This window comes from Marmota flaviventris, chromosome 12 (genome assembly GCF_047511675.1).
Source record: "Marmota flaviventris isolate mMarFla1 chromosome 12, mMarFla1.hap1, whole genome shotgun sequence".
Taxonomy (NCBI): Eukaryota; Metazoa; Chordata; class Mammalia; order Rodentia; family Sciuridae; genus Marmota; species Marmota flaviventris.
In genome coordinates this window covers 48,081,436-48,104,818 of record NC_092509.1, presented here as the reverse complement: position 1 = coordinate 48,104,818, position 23,383 = coordinate 48,081,436, and the positions used below count along the sequence as shown (strand labels likewise).

The following is a 23,383-nucleotide window of genomic DNA, read 5'->3' as shown; positions in this document are numbered from 1 at the left end:
CCAAGATCAAGGAATTCTCAAGTCTGCTTCCTGGTCATGGAGCTAGCTGTGACTATCTCAGTGGGCAAAGCCTAGTTTAAAAATTGTGAACTTAATAGGTGCTCTTTGAATCTTTGCCAAAAAAAGTCAGGCAGTTTATCCAGATCCATTAAAAAAAAAAAAGCACACCCCAAACTTGCCCCATTAAACAAATCATGGGAGGACCATCTGCACTGTATTCTACACAGTGGTGTCCCTGAGAAGTATATAAGGTAGTGCCTGCTCCTATCAAGCCCTACCCATTCCTGCACCCAGAGATAACTGTTACTAACAGTTTGGTCTGTGTGCCCCCACACTTTCCACACCTGTACAAACATACGGTTCTCTTCCTCACTCTTCTTCACATCAGCACAACACACTAAATATTCAGAGGCAAACTGGAAAAGCCCATATGCACTGCATCTTCATCTCAACCCCAAGCATGCTTGCATGCTATGAATGAAGTCAACTCCTCAAAAGGAACACATCACCAGCCAGAGTAGGAAGCTGGGGAGCAAACTATCAGAGAGCACAAGTGCCTGACCCCCAAGCCAAACTGCTCCTGATCTATTAGGTTTTTGTTTTTTGGTGAAAGGGATGGCTGCATTTGGATTTCAGCATGATTGTGAATCTTGGAATTGTCTGGTTTGGCCTGCCTCATCTACATTCTGGCTTAGCCATTTTCACCTGCATGGATTCAAGTATAAATACTTTTCTCTGTTATTGCTACAACCTCCCCTATCTTTTTCCATGCTGTACAGCAGCAAACTATTCATTGAGAAACTATTTGTCTGGTAAAGCATTTCCAAAGTTCAGCTGAAAACTTAGGGAGCTAGAAACCAATCACTTAGAAATGTACAAGACAAAGAACCATTAGGGACATGCTCAAATTAACTGGTTTATTTGTCCAAAAATTACTCTTTATAGAAAACTGAATCTCTTAATTTGTTAGAAATCATCTTATTTTTTTCTTTTCTTAAAAATTAGTCTAATTTGTTATAATATGACAGCAGAATGCAATTCAATTCATATTACACATATAGAGCACATTTTTTCATGTTTCTGGTTGTACACAATGTAGAGTCACACCATTTATGTCTCCATACACGTACTTAGGGTAATGAAGTCCATCTCATTCCACTGCCTTTCCTACTCCCACATCCCCTCTCTGCCTCTCCCTTCCCTTTGCCATAACTAGAGTTCATCTTTTCCTCCCATGCTCCCCCCTCAATCCCCGTTATGAATCAGCCTCCTTATATCAGAGAAAACATTTGGCATTTGGTTTTTTGGGATTGGCTTACTTCACTTAGCATTATATTCTCCAACTCCATCCATTTACCTGCAAATGCCATGATTTTATTCTCTTTTAACACTGAATAATATTCCATTGTGTCATCTTATTTTTTTAAAAGATGTTTCCAATACTGACATTTCAGCTAACTAAAAATAAAATGCTTTATAATGCCTTCTGAAAACTGCCTTTTTGTACTACTGATAAAGGTCTATGGAACCCAAGAACGTGACAAAGGGTCATAACTATCAGACCTAGAAGCAGACTGTGACCAGGTGGAAATTTAAAGACTGCTACTGGAAACTGAGCCAAATCTAAAAAGATGATAAGGAAAGTGACAGAGGCGCTGAGCGGCGTGTTGAGGTGGTAGCAAGTAGACATGGACATTGGCGCGGTGAACTGGGTGGAAGAGTTATGAGTATGCGGTACCAGACCACCACCAGCACTGCAGGGGTGGCAGGACTGTGAATGTAAAAAACCCAAAACCTTCTCTAAATAATTCAACAAAAATATACTGGAGTGGAAGCAGCCCGGCGCCAGCCAAGCCAGACCGGAGGAGGAAGCAGCCCGGCGCCAGCCAAGCCAGACCGGAGGAGGAAGCAGCCAGGCGCCAGCCAAGCCAGACCGGAGGAGGAAGCAGCCCGGCGCCAGCCAAGCCAGACCGGAAGAGGAAGCAGCCTGGCGCCAAGCCAGACCAGAGGAGGAAGCCGGGCACAAAGCCAGATGGGAGAAGGAAGCCCAGCCCCACCCCGTGTGCTAGTCCGGAGGAAGCCCATCAACCCTTAAAACCCATCAAAGGGGGTGTGGCTACCAGCACGGTTCTGCAGCTCATCCAGGTACCCGCTTCCAACTCCCCCACCCTTGGCTGTAATAACTCAAAATATTTCCCACAAGCTTTTGGGGATTGTAGCTATCAACGCAAAACAACAACTGTACAGGCACCTGGTTTCTACCTCAGAGACTAGAGTATGGAAGATACAGGTGGAAGCTCATTTCCTTTCACACTGGCTATACCCACCACCCTGAATACAGAGGCTCAAGCTAGGAATAGACAACACCACCTACTGGAAGAAGCAAGGAAAACAGTGTTCTGAGAGTTTTTTTTTCTCTTTCTTTCTCTCTTTTCTTCTCTCTCTTCCACAACTTCAACATATGTGAAACCAAGAACTGTGCATGAACAACCAAATTACCAAAGTAATATAATATAGAGGAATTGCATATACCCCACCTTCCCCCAATTTTTTTCTTTATTTCTATCTTACTTTCCTTTTCCTTCTCTCTTATTTCTCTTTTCTTCCTTGTTATTTTTTTTCTTTTTTTTCATTCGTATTCTCTCTATCCCACTTTCAATCTCCTAACTTTTGCTATCTATACATAGGGTAACTATCTAAATACAGATAGGAGGTTGAGTCTATACATTCCTCGATAAATTACCAGTCTATTGGTTAGAGTTCTCCAAAGGTGCCAAGTTAGTTTAACCTCATACCCTCACTCCTTTCCCTCTAAGTATAACTTCCTTAGTCTGAAATTAAGTTTTCTATATGCCACCAGATATGGTATGCCTTTTATGAAACTAATGAATATATTCTTAAGTAATAATTAAAACCAATATCTATAGACTTAGAATCTAACTATATATGTATTAATAATGAAAACTTGTGCTTAGATGATGTACTGTTGATATTGGGAACTGTTAACATTGTCTTTCTCTGCAAAAGAGGGATTTTGGAGCTATACAAGAACAATACAAATATATAAGGGGAGAAACATTAACACAACAGTTTCACAAAGCTAGAAAGAATCATGAGCAGTATGAAAAGACAAGGAAAGAAAGGACCACAAACAATACAGGTCAATTCAACATTAGATGAGGTAATATCTGCAGCTGATGTAATGTCAGACAAATAGTTCAGGATATACATGCTTCAGATGATCTGGAGTCTCAAGGAAGACATTATACAGCAAATTCAGACAATGAAAGATCACTTTGACAATGAATTACATAAACAAATCCAAGAAGCAAAAGATCAACTCTATAGGGAGATAGAGGATATAAAAAACAAACAGAAATCCTAGAAATGCAGGAAACAATAAACCAAATTAAAAACTCAAATGAGAGTATTACCAGCAGAGTAGAACACTTAAAAGATAGAACTTCAGACAACGAAGACAAAGTTTTTCAACTTGAAAAGAACATAGACAGCTCAGCGAGAATGTTAAGAAATCATGAGCAGAACATCCAAGAATTATGGGATAACATAAAGAAACCAAACCTAAGAGTTACTGGGATACAAGAGGGTATAGAGGTCCAAACCAAGAGAATGAGCAATCTATTCAATGAAATAATACTAGAAAACTTCCCAGACTTAAAGAATGAAAAAGAAATCCAAATACTAGAAGCCTACAGGACACCGAATGTACAAAATCATAAGAGATCCACACCAAGACACATAATAATGAAGATGCCCAAAATACAGAATAAGGAGAGAATCTTAAAAGCCACAAGAGAGAAGAAGCAGATTACATTTAGGGGTAAACCAATCAGGATAACAGCTGATCTTTCAACACAGACTCTGAAAGCTAGAAGATCCTGGAACAACATATTTCAAATGCTGAAAGAAAAAGGGTTCCAACCAAGAATCATGTATCCAGCGAAATTAAGCTTCAGGATTGAAGATGAAATAAAAATCTCCCACGATAAACAAAAGTTAAAAGAATTTGCAGCTAGAAAACCAGCTCTTCAAAACATCCTTGGCAAAACATTACAGGAAGAGGAAATGGAAAATAACAATGAAAACCAACAGCGGGAGATAGTACAGTAAAGGAAAAAGTAATCATAGAGGAAAAACAAATCATGTTAAGTAACATACATAATCAAATATGGCTGGAAATATAAACCATATCTCAATAGTAACCCTAAATGTTAATGGTTTAAATGCACCAATCAAAAGACATAGGCTAGTAGAATGGATTTTTAAAAAAGATCCAACAATATGCTGCCTACAGGAGACTCATCTGATAGGAAAAGACATACACAGACTGAAGGTGAAAGGTTGGGAAAAATCATATCACTCATACGGACCCTGGAAGCAATCAGGGGTGTCCATACTTGTATCAAATAAAATAGACTTCAAGCCAAAGTTAAACAAAAGGGATAAACAAGGACACTACATACTGCTCAAGGGAAGCATACACCAACAAGATTTGATGATCATTAATATATATGCCCCAAACAATGGTACAGCTACGTTCATCAAACAAACTCTTCTCAGGTTCAAGAGTCAAATAGACCACAACACAATAATTATGGGAGATTTTAACACACCTCTCTCACCACTGGACAGATCTTCCAAACAAAAGTTGAATAAAGAAACCATAGAGCTCAATAATACAATTAATAATTTAGACTTAATTGATGTATACAGAATATATCACCCAACATCAAGCGGATACACTTTCTTCTCAGAAGCACATGGATCCTTCTCAAAAATAGACCATATATTATGTCACAGGGCAAATCTTAGCAATTACAAGGCATAGAGATACTACCATGCATTTTATCTGATCATAATGGAATGAAATTGGAAATCAATAATAAAATGAGAAAGGAAAACTCCTACATCACATGGAGATTAAACAATATGCTACTGAATGAAAAAAGGGTTACAGAAGACATCAAAGAGGAAATTAAAAAATTCTTAGAGGTAAATGAAAACTCAGACACAACATATCGAAATCTCTGGGACACTATGAAAGCAGTACTAAGAGGAAAATTCATTTCATGGAGTTCATTCCTTAAAAGAAGGAAAAGCCAACAAATAAATGACCTCACACTACACCTAGAAGCCTTAGAAAAAGAAGAACAAATCAGCAGCAAATACAGTAGAAGGCAAGAGATAATTAAAATTAGAGCTGAAATCAATGAAATCGAAACAAAAGAAACAATCGAAAAAACGGACAAAACTAAAAGTTGGTTCTTTGAAAAAATAAATAAGATTGATAAACCACTAGCCACGCTAACAAAGAGAAGAGAGAGAACCCAAATTACTAGCTTACAGGATGAAAAAGGCAACATCACAACAGACAATTCAGAAATACAGAAGATAATTAGAAATTATTTTGAAACCCTATACTCTAATAAAATAGAAGATAGTGAAGGCATCGATAAATTCCTTAAGACATATGAACTACCCAGATTGAGTCAGGATGATATAAACAACCTAAACAGACCAGTATCAAGTGAGGAAATAGAAGAAACCATCAAAAGACTACCAACCAAGAAAAGCCCAGGACCGGATGGATATACAGCAGAGTTTTACAAGAACTTTAAAGAAGAACTAATACCAATACTCTACAATCTATTTCAGGAGCTAGAAAAAGAGGGAGAACTTCCAAATTCATTCTATGAGGCCAATATCACCCTGATTCCCAAACCAGATAAAGACACTTCAAAGAAAGAAAACTACAGAGCAATATCCCTAATGAATTTAGATGCAAAAATCCTCAATAAAATTCTAGCAAATCGGATACAAAAACATATCAAATAGATCGTGCACCATGATCAAGTAGGATTCATCCCTGGGATGCAAGGCTGGTTCAATATATGGAAATCAATAAACGTTATTCACCACATCAGTAGACTTAAAGATAAGAACCATATGATCATCTCGATAGACGCAGAAAAAGCATTCGACAAAGTACAGCATTCCTTTATGTTCAAAACACTAGAAAAACTAGGGATAACAGGAACTTACCTCAACATTGTAAAAGCTATATATGCTAAGCCTCAGGCTAGCATCATTCTAAATGGAGAAAAACTGAAGGCATTCCCTCTAAAATCTGGAAGAAGACAGGGATGCCCTCTCTCACCACTTTTTTTCAATACAGTTCTCGATATACTGGCCAGAGCAATTAGACAGACAAAAGAAATTAAAGGCATTAAGATAGGAAAAGAAGAACTTAAATTATCACTATTTGCGAATGATATGATCCTATACCTAGAAGACACAAAAGGGTCTACAAAGAAACTACTAGAGCTAATACATGAATTCAGCAAAGTGGCAGGATATAAAATCAACACGCATAAATCAAAGGCATTCCTGTATATCAGCGACAAATCTTCTGAACTGGAAATGAGGAAAACCACCCCATTCACAATATCCTCAAAAAAAATAAAATACTTGGGAATCAACCTAACAAAAGAGGTGAAAGATGTATACAATGAAAACTACAGAACACTAAAGAGAGAAATAGAAGATCTTAGAAGATGGAAAAATATACCCTGTTCATGGATCGGCAGAACTAACATCATCAAAATGGCTATATTACCAAAAGTTCTCTATAGGTTCAATGCAATGCCAATCAAAATCCCAACGGCATTTCTTGTAGAAATAGATAAAGCAATCATGAAATTCATATGGAAAAATAAAAGACCCAGAATAGCAAAAGCAATTCTAAGCAGGAAGTGTGTAATCAGGAGGTATAGCGATACCAGATTTCAAACTGTACTACAGAGCAATAGTAACAAAAACAGCATGGTACTGGTACCAAAACAGGTGGGTGGACCAATGGTACAGAATAGAGGACACAGAAACCAATCCACAAAATTACAACTATCTTATATTCGATAAAGGGGCTAAAAGCATGCAATGGAGGAAGGATAGCATCTTCAAAAAATGGTGCTGGGAAAACTGGAAATCCATATGCAACAAAATGAAACTGAATCCCTTTCTCTCACCATGCACAAAAGTTAACTCAAAATGGATCAAGGAGCTTGATATCAAATCAGAGACTCTGCATCTGATAGAAGAAAAAGTTGGCTCCGATCTACATATTGTGGGGTCGAGCTCCAAATTCCTTAATAGGACACCCATAGCACAAGAGTTAAAAACAAGAATCAACAAATGGGACTTACTCAAACTAAAAAGTTTTTTCTCAGCAAGAGAAACAATAAGAGAGGTAAATAGGGAGCCTACATCCTGGGAACAAATCTTTACTCCTCACACTTCAGATAGAGCCCTAATATCCAGAGTATACAAAGAACTCAAAAAATTAAGCAATAAGAAAACAAATAACCCAATCAACAAATGTGTCAAGGACCTGAACAGACACTTCTCAGAGGAGGATATACAATCAATCAACAAGTACATGAAAAAATGCTCACCATCTCTAGCAGAGAAATGCAAATCAAAACCACCCTAAGATACCATCTCACTCCAGTAAGATTGGCAGCCATTATGAAGTCAAACAACAACAAGTGCTGGCGAGGATGTGGGGAAAAGGGTACACTTGTACAATCCTGGTGGGACTGCAAATTGGTGCAGCCAATTTGGAAAGCAGTATGGAGATTTCTTGGAAAGCTGGGAATGGAACCACCATTTGACCCAGCTATTCCCCTTCTCGATCTATTCCCTAAAGACCTAAAAAGAGCATGCTACAGGACACTGCTACTTCAATGTTCATAGCAGCACAATTCACAATAGCAAGACTGTGGAACCAACCTAGATGCCCTTCAATAGACGAATGGATAAAAAAAATGTGGCATTTATACACAATGGAGTGTTACTCTGCATTAAAAAATGACAAAATCATAGAATTTGCAGGGAAATGGATGGCATTAGAGCAGATTATGCTAAGTGAAGCTAGCCAATCCCTAAAAAACAAATGCCAAATGTCTTCTTTGATATAAGGAGAGCAACTAAAAACAGAGCAGGGAGGAAGAGCATGAGAAAAAGATTAACATTAAACAGGGACGAGAGGTGGGAGGGAAAGGGAAAGAGAAGGGAAATTGCATGGAATTGGAAGGAGACCCTCATGGTTATACAAAATTACATATAAGAGGATGTGAGGGGGAAAGGGAAAAAAAATCAAGGGAGAGAAATGAATTACAGTAGATGGGGTAGAGAGAGAAGATGGGAGGGGAGGGGAGGGGGGATAGTAGAGGACAGGAAAGATAGCAGAATACAACAGTCACTAGCATGGCAATATGTAAAAACGGGGATGTATAACTGATGTGATTCTGCAATCTGTATACGGGGTAAAAATGGGAGTTCATAACCCACTTGAATCAAATGTATGAAATATGATATGTCAAGAGCTTTGTAATGTTTTAAACAACCAATAAAAAAAAGAATGTATAAAAAAATAAAAAGATGATAAAATAGAGCAGCACAGGTTCAGAGCTAGAAGATCTCTGAATACTTGTTCTCCTAAGCAGTAACTGTTTTTGTTATAATCTCAAAAAGTAAATTGTAAAAAAAAAAAAAAAAAATTAAACTAACTGCTGCAGAGCTTTTGAGCCAAATTTGTAGTTATGTGAGCAAAGGTCAATGCTCCAGGTAAAGTTTGTTTTTTGCTGATCTCATTCTCCCATCTTTTCATTTACTCAACCCTTTCTCTAGTTTATATAATCACTATACTTATCTCTAGAAACTGTCCTAAATCCCATGCTTATTTCTAAACTTTTTTATTCTAAAAAATCTATTGCATGATCTTGACAGAATCCTCAACAAGAAACAATTCTCTCTAATATGTCAAAGTGGGACAATCGCAAGGTAACATGCTGGTTTACTGGAAAGATCACTGGGTAAGATAAAATAAAGGAAGGCCCTTTATAAATTGTAGAAAAGGAAACAGGTTTTCATTATAGTACAAACCAGTAATCAAGCCTGGTAGTAATTATTGATATGATGCTTCCTATTATTTGGTACTAAAATAGAAATAAAAACCCCACAGTCTCCAAAGGGTTCGTGATATAGAAGAAAAATAAAAGGAAAGTTTTCTTCTGAGCTTGAGAAGTTTTCACCCTAAAACTGACTATGTTTCTAAAAAAGACTCTACTAAACAAAGATTTTATCTTAAAAAAATCTGTTTATATCTTCAACATATGATGAGATATATTCATCTTTTTGACTTTGAAATATGCTTTTTTTTTTTTCTTAAATACCTTCCATCAGATTGGAATCTTTCAAAGAAAAGGGGAAAAAGAAATAGGAATTTCCCAGCATGCCACATGGGGAGAAGATGGATGGGACTAGCTGACCATTTATATGCATGTATTTTAATAGGTATTGTAATACATGTTACTATTTAATTTTTAAAGAAATATATTATTATTCCCCACTTTATAGATGAAAAAAAAGATATCAAGAGGGGTTTCTTGGTCAAGATCATAAGGTACATCAAGTTAAATGGTGAACACTCAGGATTCATGACCTCTAATCTCAAACGTCCTCGCTACGCCTCAGTGCTTCAGCAAAAGTCATCATTCTTCCAAATTAGTTGCACTGGGCCTGCTAAAGAGTCAGCTACGTAAACAGGGAAAGGAAGAATGGGTCAAAGGCAGACAGAAAGGAGGTCCATTTTCTAGAAAATTTAGAAAGACTCAACTGCTTAAATTCATATGTTCTGCAGTGATGTGTATCACGCTACTAATTATATATTTTTATAGCTTTTATTTTATTCCTTTTTGTGCTGCTGAGAATTGAACCAGGGCCTCACACATGCTAGGCAAGCACTCTACCACTGAGCCACAACCCCAGCCCCACCAAGTATATTTTTACAGAGTAATTTGCAGCCTCTAATCCAGAGATCTATTTTACAAAATTAGGCTTACTTTTCCTTTATTCTGACTTGGAGCCTTTTTATAGACTTGCAATGAAAATAAAACAAAATAATTTGAGCTACAATATTTCTTAAGAGTTCAACTAAGCTCCATCTTCATTTTACAGATAAAGGAAGGAAGCCCTAGAGGCAGACAATCAGAAAACCAGTAGGTGACAAAATGCTACTCTGTTTTGAAGCCCACTAACCTGATGATCTTCCAATAAACTACAGACAAAATTTCCCAGGCAGGCCTGCTCCCAAATTCTGAGGTTTATTTAGAAATGTATATAGTCATGTTTTGCTCTAGGCATTAGAGTACTAAATTCATGTTTTCCATTTTGATTGTGCAGCAAAGACAGGCAGAAGGAAGCACTTACTAAAAATAAAAATGATCAAGCTTGTGTTCAATTTAATAAACTTTAATCTAATAGCGCCACAGCACATGCTGGAGACAAAAATGAGGGAGTCACAATCCCATAATCCAGGAGGAGAAAGATATCTAGAAAGACATCCGGGGACAGGAGTCATTAGTTCTGGTAGGCAGGAGTGAACTTGGAAGAACTGCCATGAAAATGCTCCGAACCCTTGTGTTCTGCTTTTTTTTTTTAATTTAAAATTTAAAAATATAATATAATTTAAATTTTAAAATTTTTAAATTTCTCAGGATGACATAACAGGGATGGAAATAAAAATAGAATTTAAGACAGTCTGTAGAGATAAACAAAGTAAAAATACAAATTTGTATATATTCTGCTCCCTTCTAAAAAGTTAATAAAAATCTTGATAATTATTTAAAATACAACTTAAAAACAAACAAAAACATAAGGAAGAAACACTCTAATCTATTCACTCTAATAAGACTTCTCCCTTCCACTTACCGATTGCTGATGAAGGCAGGATTTACATTTGATTCTAATACTTCCCCCAAAGCAAGGGGGAAATTCAGAGATTTCAAATTTAAGAAATAACATATTTCTCTTTTACTTGGTTCCCTCTCTTATGTCTTTGCCCCAGCCCTTTGCACCCAAATTTAAGAATGTGTGTGCATTTTAGAAGGAACAAAAACTGAGCTGCAGCAGGGGCTTCACTTCAGGGAGGGATGACCTGGCTTGAAGATGAGAGAAGGGAAGCCTTAAGTATTGTCAAGAAATAAAAACTCTTCAAAGCCTCTGTAAAAACAATCACTGATAAATCTGATTATCTTAAAATCCCTGTAAAGAAGCCATGCTCCAGAAACTATGGTACCTTTTTTGATTCATAAGGAGTTCTCTGTGAAGATCTTGATGGTTCCGGGATGTTTTGACAGGATTGATCAATTTCTGAGGCCTAATGAGTTCTGGATTGTCATCTTCCATGTAGTCTGGCTCAGCCATGATGTTTCTTGGGATGAGATATGAATCCTTGGGGCTGGTATCCTCAAGAAGGCCGTCTGAAAGAGAAAAAGAAGACTTACTTGCAGGCTTTTCTGCCAAGACTTCTCTCTTAAAGCAGAAACCTGGCTGTGCCCAGCCCAGCACACTAGACATGTTACCCTCCCAGGTCCACATCAGGGACATCACCGGCAAATCATCCCAAGTGTTTTGAAGGTAACTGGGGAGAACAGGAGCGAGGAACAGAGTGGTTTTTTTCAGTGATGCCTGAGACTATGGGGCAGAGGAGTGTGGTGTCTTGACTCTAGTCACTGCCTTTCATATTTGTTCTGTGGTTACACAGGATGCTTCCTGCTACCATGTCACAATAGCAATCTTGCAACAAGCATTGGGCACTAGGTCCCTTCAGTCTCAGCAAATGAATCTGCACTGGAAACTCACAAGCCCTGACTCTGCATCAAGGTCAGAAACTTCCAGAGCAGTCTAATTTGACCTGAGATGCTCTTGGTCACGTCTCCTCCTCTCTTCACTTGAGCCATGTGGGCTTCATCCAGCCCAGATCCTTTCAGCTCTGTCTTCCAGTGGCACCTGCTCAGAGGGGCCTGAATTCCTGAGAGCCCTGCTTAAAGCCACAGTTCAACCCCAGCACTTCCCCAAGTGAGCTATGCTACCAAATTTACTTATTTATGACTGAATGTACAGGGCACGAGTTCCTGAGGGTAAGGGTAACCTGTTTTCATTTCACTGCTCTATCCCCAGGGCTGGACCAGAGGAAGGCAGACAGCAGGGAGGAGGGAGGAGACCTTGCAGGAAGAGCCTTTTGGGGCAGGGAGGGGAATGGAGTCACTGGGGTTTCATAGAAGGAACAACTTGCTAAAGTGCCTGGACAGAGTCCCTTAACCTTTCAGGCCTCAGCCTCCTCTGGTCCTCATTCTTGGTCTCTCTGGAGTTGTCTATTCCACGACTCAAGTATATGTGTCCTCCTCAGTAAGAGGAGTTCCTGGGGAATAGGGCATTTGGCCCCCCTCTTTCCTACCCTCCCTGAAGCTCCCTAGGGTGGTGCATGACACATAGTGGGTGCCCAATGAATACCAGTCCCATTTTGTGAGACACAAAAAACCCTAGTGGGGGCTGGGGTGAGGTGAACAGGATTGGCTGAGCAACAGGCTGCAGATAGGGGCCAAGGCTGGCATCAGGTCACTGTGGACCCCGAGACTCAACTTGTGGTATGGATCCCATAACTGCTCCCCTGCCTGCAAAACAAACCTGGCCAGTATTTCATGATAATTACAATGCAATTTATGCTCTCCTGTTCGGGTGTGGTGACTTCAACTTCCAAACTGAAAATCAGATACCAGGCCTCTTTACACAGACTAGCTGATGGTGACCTTCTCTACAAAGTCCATGGTACACAATTACTTACTGCCTGGCTAGTTCCACTCCCCTAGATAAAGAATGATTAGAGAATAGAGGAAGGCGTGGGAGGAGGAGGCATATCCAAACAGCTCACACCCAACACTGCCACCTTCCCCACTAGTACCAACAGCAGCACATGTGTACTTCTGTCACAAAATGCATTCTGACACAGGTTAACCACAGGTTTCTGTCCTTCTCTGCCAGGGCAAGAAGAATTTCTTCCCCAGAATTTTAGATACCCAGGCCAACCAAATGCCTGATACAAGGCACTGAATAAATGTTAAACTAAATGAAATCTGTACTAAAACAGAGCTCCTCCACAGATGAGCTCCTAAATGCAAGTCGGTGCCATTGAGGTGGCCCACAAGCACACAGCTAAGAAGGGTGTGACAGAAAAAAGATGGGGGCAGGGTGAACAAGGGGAGACAGGTTGTACATCCTTGGCCTCCAGCACATGTGAGGGTGGGAGACACTAGAAGAGAGCAAAGACATGTTTGCAACTAAAATAAAAAAGCACAGGCAGCAGCAGCTGCTAAAAAATCAAAGCAGGGCCTGAGTTTCGAAGACACCAACAAAGTCTCCACAAATCCCTGAAGTGTCCCCAGACACTACTGGACTCTTAACACATCTGACTAGAAACTATACAAAGTGGCAGCCAGCAATCACAGAGAGCTTTGGATACAGCACATGCAGGTACAAAACCACATTTGATTCTGGCAATGACCTTACAAATAAAAGACCTAGAACATTTACTTAACAAACAATAAAATGAGGAAATAAAATTTAAATCCTGTGCCCACTTATATTGCCAGCAGCATAAAGCTAAAACAAATCAATGTCCTCTCATCTTAAAACCTGTCTCTCCTCCAAACTGTAATGTTTTATATTTTTATACCAACAACTTGAAAATAAAGCAAATAAGAATCCAAAGAGGAAGTCAATTAAAGAAGAACTGTAGCTACATCTTTTGTTTAAATATTTATATCACTGTATATCAAAGACTCAAAATTACTGAAGGATAAGGAATATGTGACAAGTTACCCCAAACATTCCTTAGAGACTACCCGAGAATGCCTGCAAACTTAACCAAGTAGAGAATTACAAACCTTGTTCATGGTGAGTCAGGGAACCCATCACAGCCAGCCTGACCAATATGCAGTCCACAGTCACCGTGCTCCTTGCCTTAAACCTCAACTGCACCACGCACACCTCTACGCAGTCAGTGGTCTAAAGAGTCAAGGGCAATTTCATTCTAGTTAATCAGTAGACAATTGTGGCTACAAGGTTCCATAAAAGGACTTATTTTTCAGCTCTAACCCAGAGATAATCTCCATGACACCAAATCAACAGAAGACTGCCTCTGAAGGTCACTGCTACAGTGGTTGGGTTTGGAATAGACTGAGGGAAGGCAGGGAAAGAATCAGGGTGCTGCTAGCACAACCCTCCAGAAGAGGTTCAGCCCAGGATGGCTGCAGTGTGGGTGATGAACAGACTGATGTTTCTTTGACTTCACTTTTTAGATTTAGTTTCCTCTGAGTCCTTTTCCCTCACTCTCCCAGCATGCCTCTGTGAGCTCTGTTCCCTCGAGCACGCATGATCACCCTCTTTCTGCTCCATTCCTGGATCTCCATAAAGCCAAATCTCTCTGTCTTTTCAAATCCAGATAAATGTCAGCTCTTCCAGTAATTAAACTATCCAGCCTCTAACAACAATGGAATTTTCTTCGTTCTCTTTTCCTAGTACTCATTGATTACCATCTTGTGATTCAGGATTGGAACATAAATCTTACCATCCCTTTCACCACAAAGACCACTCTGGTTACACCTTTCTTCTTCTTCTTCTTCTTCTTCTTTTTTTTTAAATTATTGTATTTGCTCAGGGTGTTACTTCAATAAAATAACAAAGTCATGGGTTAACTACCAGTAGAGGGAGCCCCTGAGCTGCCTGGATATTAACTAAGTACAGCGCTGAAAGGCCAGGCAGAGGGTTCTGCACAGAGCATCAAATAATCCAGAAGCCTGAGAGGAAAGATTGACAGAGAAAGTCTGGAAGTGAAAGCACTTTGCAAGGTGGTATTACTACATGAAACATCTCCTAGAAATAAGCACAAAGACTTTCTTGTCATTCTCTACTGGCTAAGTCACTGATCTGTAAAGTAACTTTTCAAAAAATATCAAGTCAATGAAAGAAAACTAGGATCTGCTCAATGAAGGAGAAATAAAACTGATTTGAAATCTTAGACACAGCTTACCTTCTTTGAACTTCAATTCCCCATTTTACAATGAATATCATTGCAAGAATTGATTGAAACATATATGTAGGTACTCTCTCTATATAATTCCTGACAAATAGGTGAGCAATCAGTAAGTAGAAGCTATTACTAGCCAAGCTATGCCACCAACACCATCAAATGTTTTATTAAGAGGTCTCAGTAACCTTGAATACAAAACTATTTCTCTCTAGGCCTTGGATTCTTCAAAAACACAAGTTCAGTTGAAATACCCATAGACTTTCTGGCTGGTAAACTCAATGGTTCCCAGGTGCATTCATGCTACAACCCTAAGAAGCTGCTGAAAAGCACAAAAAGGTTTATCACTCTATCAAGGTGCTCCATTCCATGGCTAATGGTTCTAATGGCTCCAGTGAGGGTGTTGGAGTGTAACAAGAAAAAAAGGCCTTTTATGCTGTGGTGAGGTGAATGGAACTCCCTGAAAGATTTTAGGCAGTTGAATAATAACAGAATTGCATTTTAGCAAATACTAACAGCATGCCTAAAAATGCCACCCGATGAGAATTCTGCTTTTAAGTTCTGCAAATGAAAGTCATTACTAAACTTGGCTAGCCCCAAGGACCAAGATATCCCATCCTAACAGATGGATTTTGAGTCTTTACTTTTTCCCCCCCTTCCCTTTCAAAGTTCATTCTGGACCCAGCTCTAGCCTACCCCAAGTATTTCATTTTGGTTGCTTCCCAGGTAAACAGCCATCTGCTGAACACTTTCACAACTGGGCTCATAAACACACACTGCAGCAATTTTCCCATCATATTACTTTGGCTCTATCCTTGCATATTTCTAAGTCAAAGAGATAAAATTTGAAAGCTAATCCAATGAGATTTAAAAATCAGAACAGAGATTATGGTAATTTTCATGTTTACTTAAATATTAAAAATCTAATTCTCCCTGGAAGCATTCATATTTGAATTCCGTTTAAAAGCCATTTATCCTATAGCAATGCCCACAGTTTACAGGTATACCATAACCAGTCTAAACACATTTTTTTTAAAAAAAATATTTTATAGTTGTAGATGGACAGCATGCCTTTATTTTATTTATTTTTTTTTATGTGGTGCTGAGGATTTAACTCAGTACCTCACATGCTAGGCAAGCACTCTGCCACTGAGCTACAGCCCAGCCCTAAACATTTTTGAACTGCTACAATTCATGAAAAATTAAAAGTATTCCAAGGATTTCTTGCAGAGAATCTATTTCCCAGGCTGTTTCTAGGAGATTCTGGCATTCTCTGGCAAGACCTCGAGAAACCCAAGATACTTAGGATTAGAGGCTGGTAAATTCCAGTCCTGCATCAGCCTGAAAAAGGGCAGGCACTCTTGGATCCAAAGCAATCTCCCTCAGTACCCAGAGTTTCCAGACAGGCAGGAGAATGAATTAAAGTCAGGAATTTCTCCCAAGCGGCAGTTAGCTTCAGCTGACAAATTCCTGACCTGCCTGGCCTTGAGGCAAACCTAAAAATTCAGCCTTGGACCAGTACACTGTGACATCATGTGGCACCCAAAGGCATCAGACAAATGCTAAGAGGGCCTCTGGGGCCACAACCCCCAAAGCTTAGAAAAGATGTGCCATCAGCAATCCATGTAAGGGAAGAAATATTTTTTGTACTTTGCCAAGCTCCATTATTGCTATAGGAGAGACCCTGCAGTCCCAAGTCAGTCATTATAAACAAGAGAGAATTCTCAACGAATTTGCTCCCATATGCTGCTGTACAAATGTCAAACAGTGATCCTCTTGGGAAAATATCAAATTCATTTTCTCATCAGTTTTTTCATTCCCCCAAAATGCATTTTTTTTAAATAAGGCACATGTTTTATATTTAGAAGATGGGAAAGGAGGAAGAGATGAGGGACAAGAAATATCTTGGAAGTCAGAATACACACCAATAACCAAGATAAGCTGGTTGGGATGAGATGGTGCCGCAAAGCCCTGAGTGTCCCGAGTTAGAATGCCAACTATGCTGTCATAAGTACAGCATGAGGAGGAGCCACGATGCCTCATAGGACACTCAGTGCTATTAGTAAAAACACACACCAAAAGTATAGACATGAGATGAAAGGAGCCCATTCTGAGTGTCTCTTATATGTGTACATAAGCTCCTCCCCACCATTCAAGACTCCTGGGCCCTTGAATAGGGGTTCTTCTTCCCTATTTTCTCCAATTGAGGTGGACAGTTGAGACAGGGCTCCACATTAGGCTGACTGGTTCTACAGGCTAACTCCACACTTACTGTGAAGGGTGATCTTGGGTAAGCGTCTTCTAGTTCAAAAAGGAATGACAGATAATCTTACAGATTTTTAGAAAGAGTAAATGAGAAATGCTTACAAATTCATTGCCTTGCACACAGTGCACCTTCAATAAATGTTAGTGGTTTTAGTGCTGTCACTGGTAATGAACAGTGATTAATAACAATAACTTCGTTACTCCTGCCAAAGATTACAGACATGGAAGGACAAAACCAGGATTCAAACCCAAGTTTGTCTGATTCCAACGAGAAGCTCTCAGGCATTCCATGCTTCTGGACTGGAAAAATAGATGGAAGAATCCTCTGCCTCTCGACATGATTTCAGAAGCTTTCTAATATCACAGCATTACAATCCCAAACTGAAAACATTTCGTAAAAGGTAACATGAAATGAGGACAGGAGGCTAGAAAGGCATTTTCTTTAAAATATTTGTTCTTTTTTTTAAATACTTAATTGATTTTATTTTTTAAATACATGACAGCGGAATGCATTAATTCTTATTACACATACAGAGCACAATTTTTCATATCTGTTTGTATATAAAGTATGTTCACACCAATTCATGTCTTCATAACATGTACTTTAGATAACCATGTCCATCACATTCCACCATCATTGCTAATCTCCTGCCTCCTCCCTTCACCTCCCACCCCTCTGCCCTATAGAGTTCATCTATTCCTCCCATGTTCCGCCTCCTATCCCATTATGGGTCAGTCACCTTATATCAGAGGAAATATTCAGCATTTGTTTTGGGGGGATTGGCTAACTTTACTTAGCATTATTTTCTCCAACACCATCCATTTACCTGCAAATGCCATGATTTTATTCTCTTTTATTGCTGAGTAATATTCCATTGTGTATATATGCCACATTTTTTAAATCCATTCATCTACTGAGGGGCATCTAGGTTGGTTCCACATTTAGCTATAGGGACACAGCCACATCAATGTTTATAGCAGTACAAAATATTTGTTCTTATAAGAATGTCCACAGCAGTTCCGTTCAAAATAGACAAAAGCTAGAAGCAATCCAAATGTCCGTGAACAGTATGATGGATGAATATGTTGTATTGTGATGACACAATAGAATACTATACAGCAGTTAAGAATAAATGGGTGAAAAATACAAGCAAGGGCATAGCTGAATTTCAAAAATACAATGCTGAATTTAAGAGGGCCCAAAGGAGCATTTGTTAGGTAATCCTATGTATGCAATGTTCAAATATAGGCAAAAACACCCTTGAGCGCTGGATATCAGGATAATGTTTTCCTTGAGAGTGAATAATGAGGAGAAGGCTTTTCAAGAGCGGGGTGGGGGGGGGCTCTTAGGGTATGGTGTTCTGTTTCCTGACATGGATTCTGGTTACTCAGGGGCGTTCATTCTGAAAATTCGTCTACGGGTACTTTTTTGGTGCATGTCCTTCTCTATAGAAGCTATATAAAATATCTATTAAAATTACCACCTAGAGGGCTGGGGTTGTGGCTCAGTGGTAGAGTTCTTGCCTTACACATGTGAGGCACTGGGTTCAATTCTCAGCACTACATATAAGTAAACGAATAAAGATCCATCAACAACTAAAAATATTTTTTAAATTACCACCTAGAATTACTTGGTTCCTGCTGCATTATTACAAATTAGTGATTTCATCCATCTTAAACTGTCCTCCATAAGAAGTTATGTGGTATAATGGAAAAGTGCCCCAGGTTTGAGAACCAGTCATCCCAGGTAGAATCCTGCTTAGGTCATTTATGTCATTTTATACCAATTACTTAACCTGAACCTTATTTCCACAACTGGAAACCTGAACCAACATACCTACAGTGGCAGAGTTGTTTTAAACACTGAAAGTATTTCTGGAAAACATCTACCATTCATGGTACCTGCCCATATGGTAAATGCTTAACAAACTGGGCAGTTAAATAATCCCAACAAATGAATTCACTAATATAACTCTCCATTAAGTAATGTGCTAACCAAATGGATGACCATACATGCAAGTCTACTACTTTAGACAAAGAAGTTATGTGGATGAAGCTAGTCCTGGCCTCTGTTCATTTTTCCAATCTGGACCTAGAAGGATGACAGAGAAGGGACAGGGAGGTATAAAGTGGAGGAAGGAAAAGAAAATCCCTGATAGGGCAAGGCCAAAGCAGACTACAGTGGGCATCCTGAGCCTGCCAGTGCCTGGAGAATCCTGAGACACTCCCAATGTCTGGGCTTCAGTCTTCTTATCTATGATGATAAACAGTCACTTCTCTTAGTGTCTTGGTATCCACTGGGAATAACTGTCCTGAGCACAAAGCAATTACACGAATGAAGGATCTATAAAATCATAACAACTCTTAGTTAAATTATTCAAACATCAAGTAAACCCAATAAACATTATTTAACTCTGAAGTCCCTTGAGAATCTGAACTAAGCCACCCACTGATAAAAACTCCATTAAAAAAAAAAAAAAGGCAACAGGGGAAATCTCTGTAGATCAGCATGTTTTGCATAATGTTCAATGTAACCCCATGGGAAGTGATACACAATGGGCTGCAGACAGATAACAAAATGTCCTGAAGTGCACTATACCAGTTGATACTTCTATACCCCATGCTCTTGATGTTTGTTGAGAGCCACAGCCGAAGGGGCCCCAGCAAACTTTCAGACTGCCAGCTGATGATTGGCTCACAGCGCCCCAGCAACATCTAGCTGATTGGCTCCTCTGCGGTGATGCTCATTGGGCTGTTTCCCTGCCCTTTCAGACCACGGAGCTGCTCATTGGGGGACTTTTTTGGCTCCGCCCACGCGACCCAGCCAATCGGCCTCAAGAGCAGGAGGATTGTGGGAGAGGGAGAGGCTTGTGGTTGTGAGAGAGGCTTGTGGGAAGCCGGTGGTGGCAGTTGGGCTCTGAGGGTTTTTCCTGAGGAGCGGTTTTGTTTGGCGTGTGTGGTTCTAAAAATAAAGTTCGTTTCTTTTGACAAGTGGCTCCTGAATTGTGCCCAGCCAGACTGCGGCAGATGTTAAACATTAAGTTTACTATACTAGCATCTTTAAAACCAATTTTCTATACTATTCATGCATTTATACTTACATGTAACCAGAAACTGCTCATACATGTACAATGACTATGAAGAAAGTAAAATGATGGCAGGAGGATCAGAGAGCATGTATGCCAAAGTCAAGCACCCAAGATCCCACTGATCTTAGAGAGCACCATGTCCAAGCTGAGCACTACACCTCCTCCTCATCACCCACTCTCAAGTACTCCTCATGGCCTGACTAGAAGGAAGTGATGCTGAGGGTCAATAAATGAAAGCTGGGGATGCTTAAACTGTTGGGTCAGGAGAGAAAGTGAAAAGGTGTTTAAGAGGTGAACAAAATCCTTCAGGGCCCTTGACCAACTGTAATATCCCCCGCCCTGGCAAAAGACTGATCCTTGATGACTGATTACCCAAACACATCTGAGGATATAAGACATGAACACATGAACCATACATATTCTCTCTGTTTCAGGATGGATTCTAGAATTCCCTGGTAGAATGCACTAACACCCTAATTCTGGGCAAAGTGCCCAGGAAGAGAACTGCTCCTTAGCCTTGTCCAACAGCAGTGCATCTGTACAAGAACAGAGATAGGTGACCAGACAATGGGCATGCATGCAGCCCTTGTGACACACAGCACAGCTGTCCACAGGCAGCAAGTCACAGTCCTTTATGAGCTGATTCTGAAGCCTATGTAGGTGGTACTGTATGTCTAGCTCCTTTGGTGCATCTATATTACAAAAGCAGGGTGGCTTAAAATCAACCACACAAATGCATCTGTGTTTATTCCAGGAAAATGGCTAGGCCTAGAGACTAAACTAGAGAAATGTCATCCTGAGAAGGCCTTGGTTTCTTTACCAGCCACCTGCTAGGGGCTGATTATAGCCCTTGGCTAGTCAAATGTTCTTTCAGATAAAATTTCTGCTTCTGGCCCTCAGGTCTATCCACAAGAGCTGTGACCCATGAAGCAGCCAGAGATGAAAACAAAGCTACCACTCCATCACTAACAAATAATAATGCCATTCTTCAAACATTTACTGCCTGCAGAACATGGCCCCACTCCCCAAACCAACTGTGTCCCAGAGGACTTCCTCAGGACTCTGCAGCTCCCAGCCTCTTCATGGGTGGCATTCACTTCAGCCACATTGTAGACTTGAAGCTGTTGTCCATCTCCTTCTAGATTTGAAAGCAAGCCCAATTGTACATCTTCTCTGGGGTCCATCCCAACTTTATGCCCAAGCTTCCACTTCCTTCCCAGAGCCTCAGTTGTCCAGGAATAGGTCTGCAGCCCTGTACCCTTCCCTCTGGCTTGCTTCTGGAGACTCTGCACTCTACCCGCCTTCCATTTCATGGCCCATTTCTAAAGTAGATATGAAGATCATTCCCACATTCCCAAGCTCTGGGTCTAAAATTTCAAACTGCATACTGGAGCATTCACCTCGATCAACATGTGAAGAGTTGAGCTCCACCTTGCTCACCATTTATTGAGGGCCAGCTTCAAAAAAGGACAGGAACCCTCCAACTGAGCTGACACTGCAGTGGTGATCACCTCAGGCAAACTGAGACTGAAGCTCTTCTCTGTCACACTTACACCATCTTCCCATTGTCAGAAATAATCCCTTGCTGTGCTCTTCTAACTTCTTTATTTTCTCAAAAGCATCAGCACCCAGATTTCAAACCTAAGTTATCTCTGACAATGTCCTATCACTCACCCTTGATGTAGAATCAATCATCAATTCTTTCTCATAAAAGTATTTGAAAATCATTCTCTTGCCACTGATAGAGTCTTGGGTTTCCGTCCCCATGCCCTTCAATTCTCAGTATCACATAATCAGATCCTAACTGAGCTCCATCCTCCTGGTGGCCCTTCCTTCAAACCCAGCTGCACCCTCAAGTCAAATCCAATGCACTGCCTAATTTAATCAGATCAGGAGCCTCCAAGCCACACAGCACTGTCAGTGGGGGATATAATGTTCAACTGCATGGCCTCCCTTTTATGTTTCTCTACATTGGGTCCTCAAAAACCTTTTTAAACTTGTGGCTCCTGCTCTCCAGCACAAACCCCTACTCTAATAAACCAGTGCCCACAAAACCCATGCACATCCCTATCTCCACCTCTCTTCCACATTTCCCCCTGGGTGGAATTCCCTCCTCCTGGTCAATGAAAACACAGGCACTTTGAAAGCCCTGTGCAAAGCTTGCTTTTCCACAAACCATGCCCCTTGTGGGGTTATCTCCCTCACTTGAACTACTGCATGAAATCTTACTTGATATTCCCCTGTACCCACGCCATGGATTGAATCCTTACCCTCCCCCTTCCCTGTGAGCTGTTATTCCAGGTGGATCTGTGTTATCTCCTTGCAAGGACACAGATGTGAGTCTCTGCAGCAAGGAAATGGCCTCTGATTGACTTCCATCATGTGCCCAATGGCTCTAGCACAGTCTCATGCACAAGACATCTAGGAGATGAAGACCTAATAGATACTTGAGCTGTTGATTTCTCATGGCTTTAGCTGAGTCCTGGGCGGGGCAGGGCCTGAAACACCTCTGGTCTTACTCCCTACTGAATTCTCCAGCCAGGTGCTGCTGTGGGCAATTTGTAAAAATGAATGGAATAAATGGGGCACAGGCTGAAGCTCAGTGCATCCGAATACAGTAACTCCCACCATGAAGTCTTCACTGATTCCTCTTGAGCATCACTTCTTTATATACCTACAGATGTTGCTAACACCTCTCTTAGGACACTGAAGCCTGCTTCTATTAGAATCAAATATAAACTTTTCTCATCCCTCACATTAAGCCCACAAAGGGATGGCCTGACTCTTCCTTATTTCTTATCCTCAGAAACATATATCATGTTTTCCTCAACTGAATTTGACCAGTTAATGCTCAGGTCAAGTCTAGAAGTATGGACCTCAGATTCAAGAAGAGGTTGCAACAGAACAAGACAACCAAAGTTTGAACAAAGTTCCTGCCCTCACTTGATCCTTCAGGTGCTCACAACAAGTTAGAGACAATACTTTTTGCAATGCATCTATACAGGGAATCAATGCCCCTTTTGCTCACCAACAGCTTATACTCCCTCTTGAGTAATACAGGTCAATAAAATCCTCACTACAA

General features: G+C 40.1%; 1 protein-coding gene across 3 annotated transcripts in view; it reads right to left on the bottom strand.

The window, feature by feature from the left end:
* Fam107b (family with sequence similarity 107 member B) overlaps window positions 1-23,383 on the bottom strand; it is a 198,674-nt gene that overhangs the window by 6,295 nt on the left and 168,996 nt on the right. For all 3 annotated transcript variants that reach the window (XM_027928473.2, XM_071599954.1, XM_027928474.2), the window contains one exon: window positions 11,159-11,342. In XM_027928473.2, coding sequence (XP_027784274.2) covers window positions 11,159-11,342 — 184 coding nt within the window. The remainder of the gene's footprint in view (window positions 1-11,158; window positions 11,343-23,383) is intronic.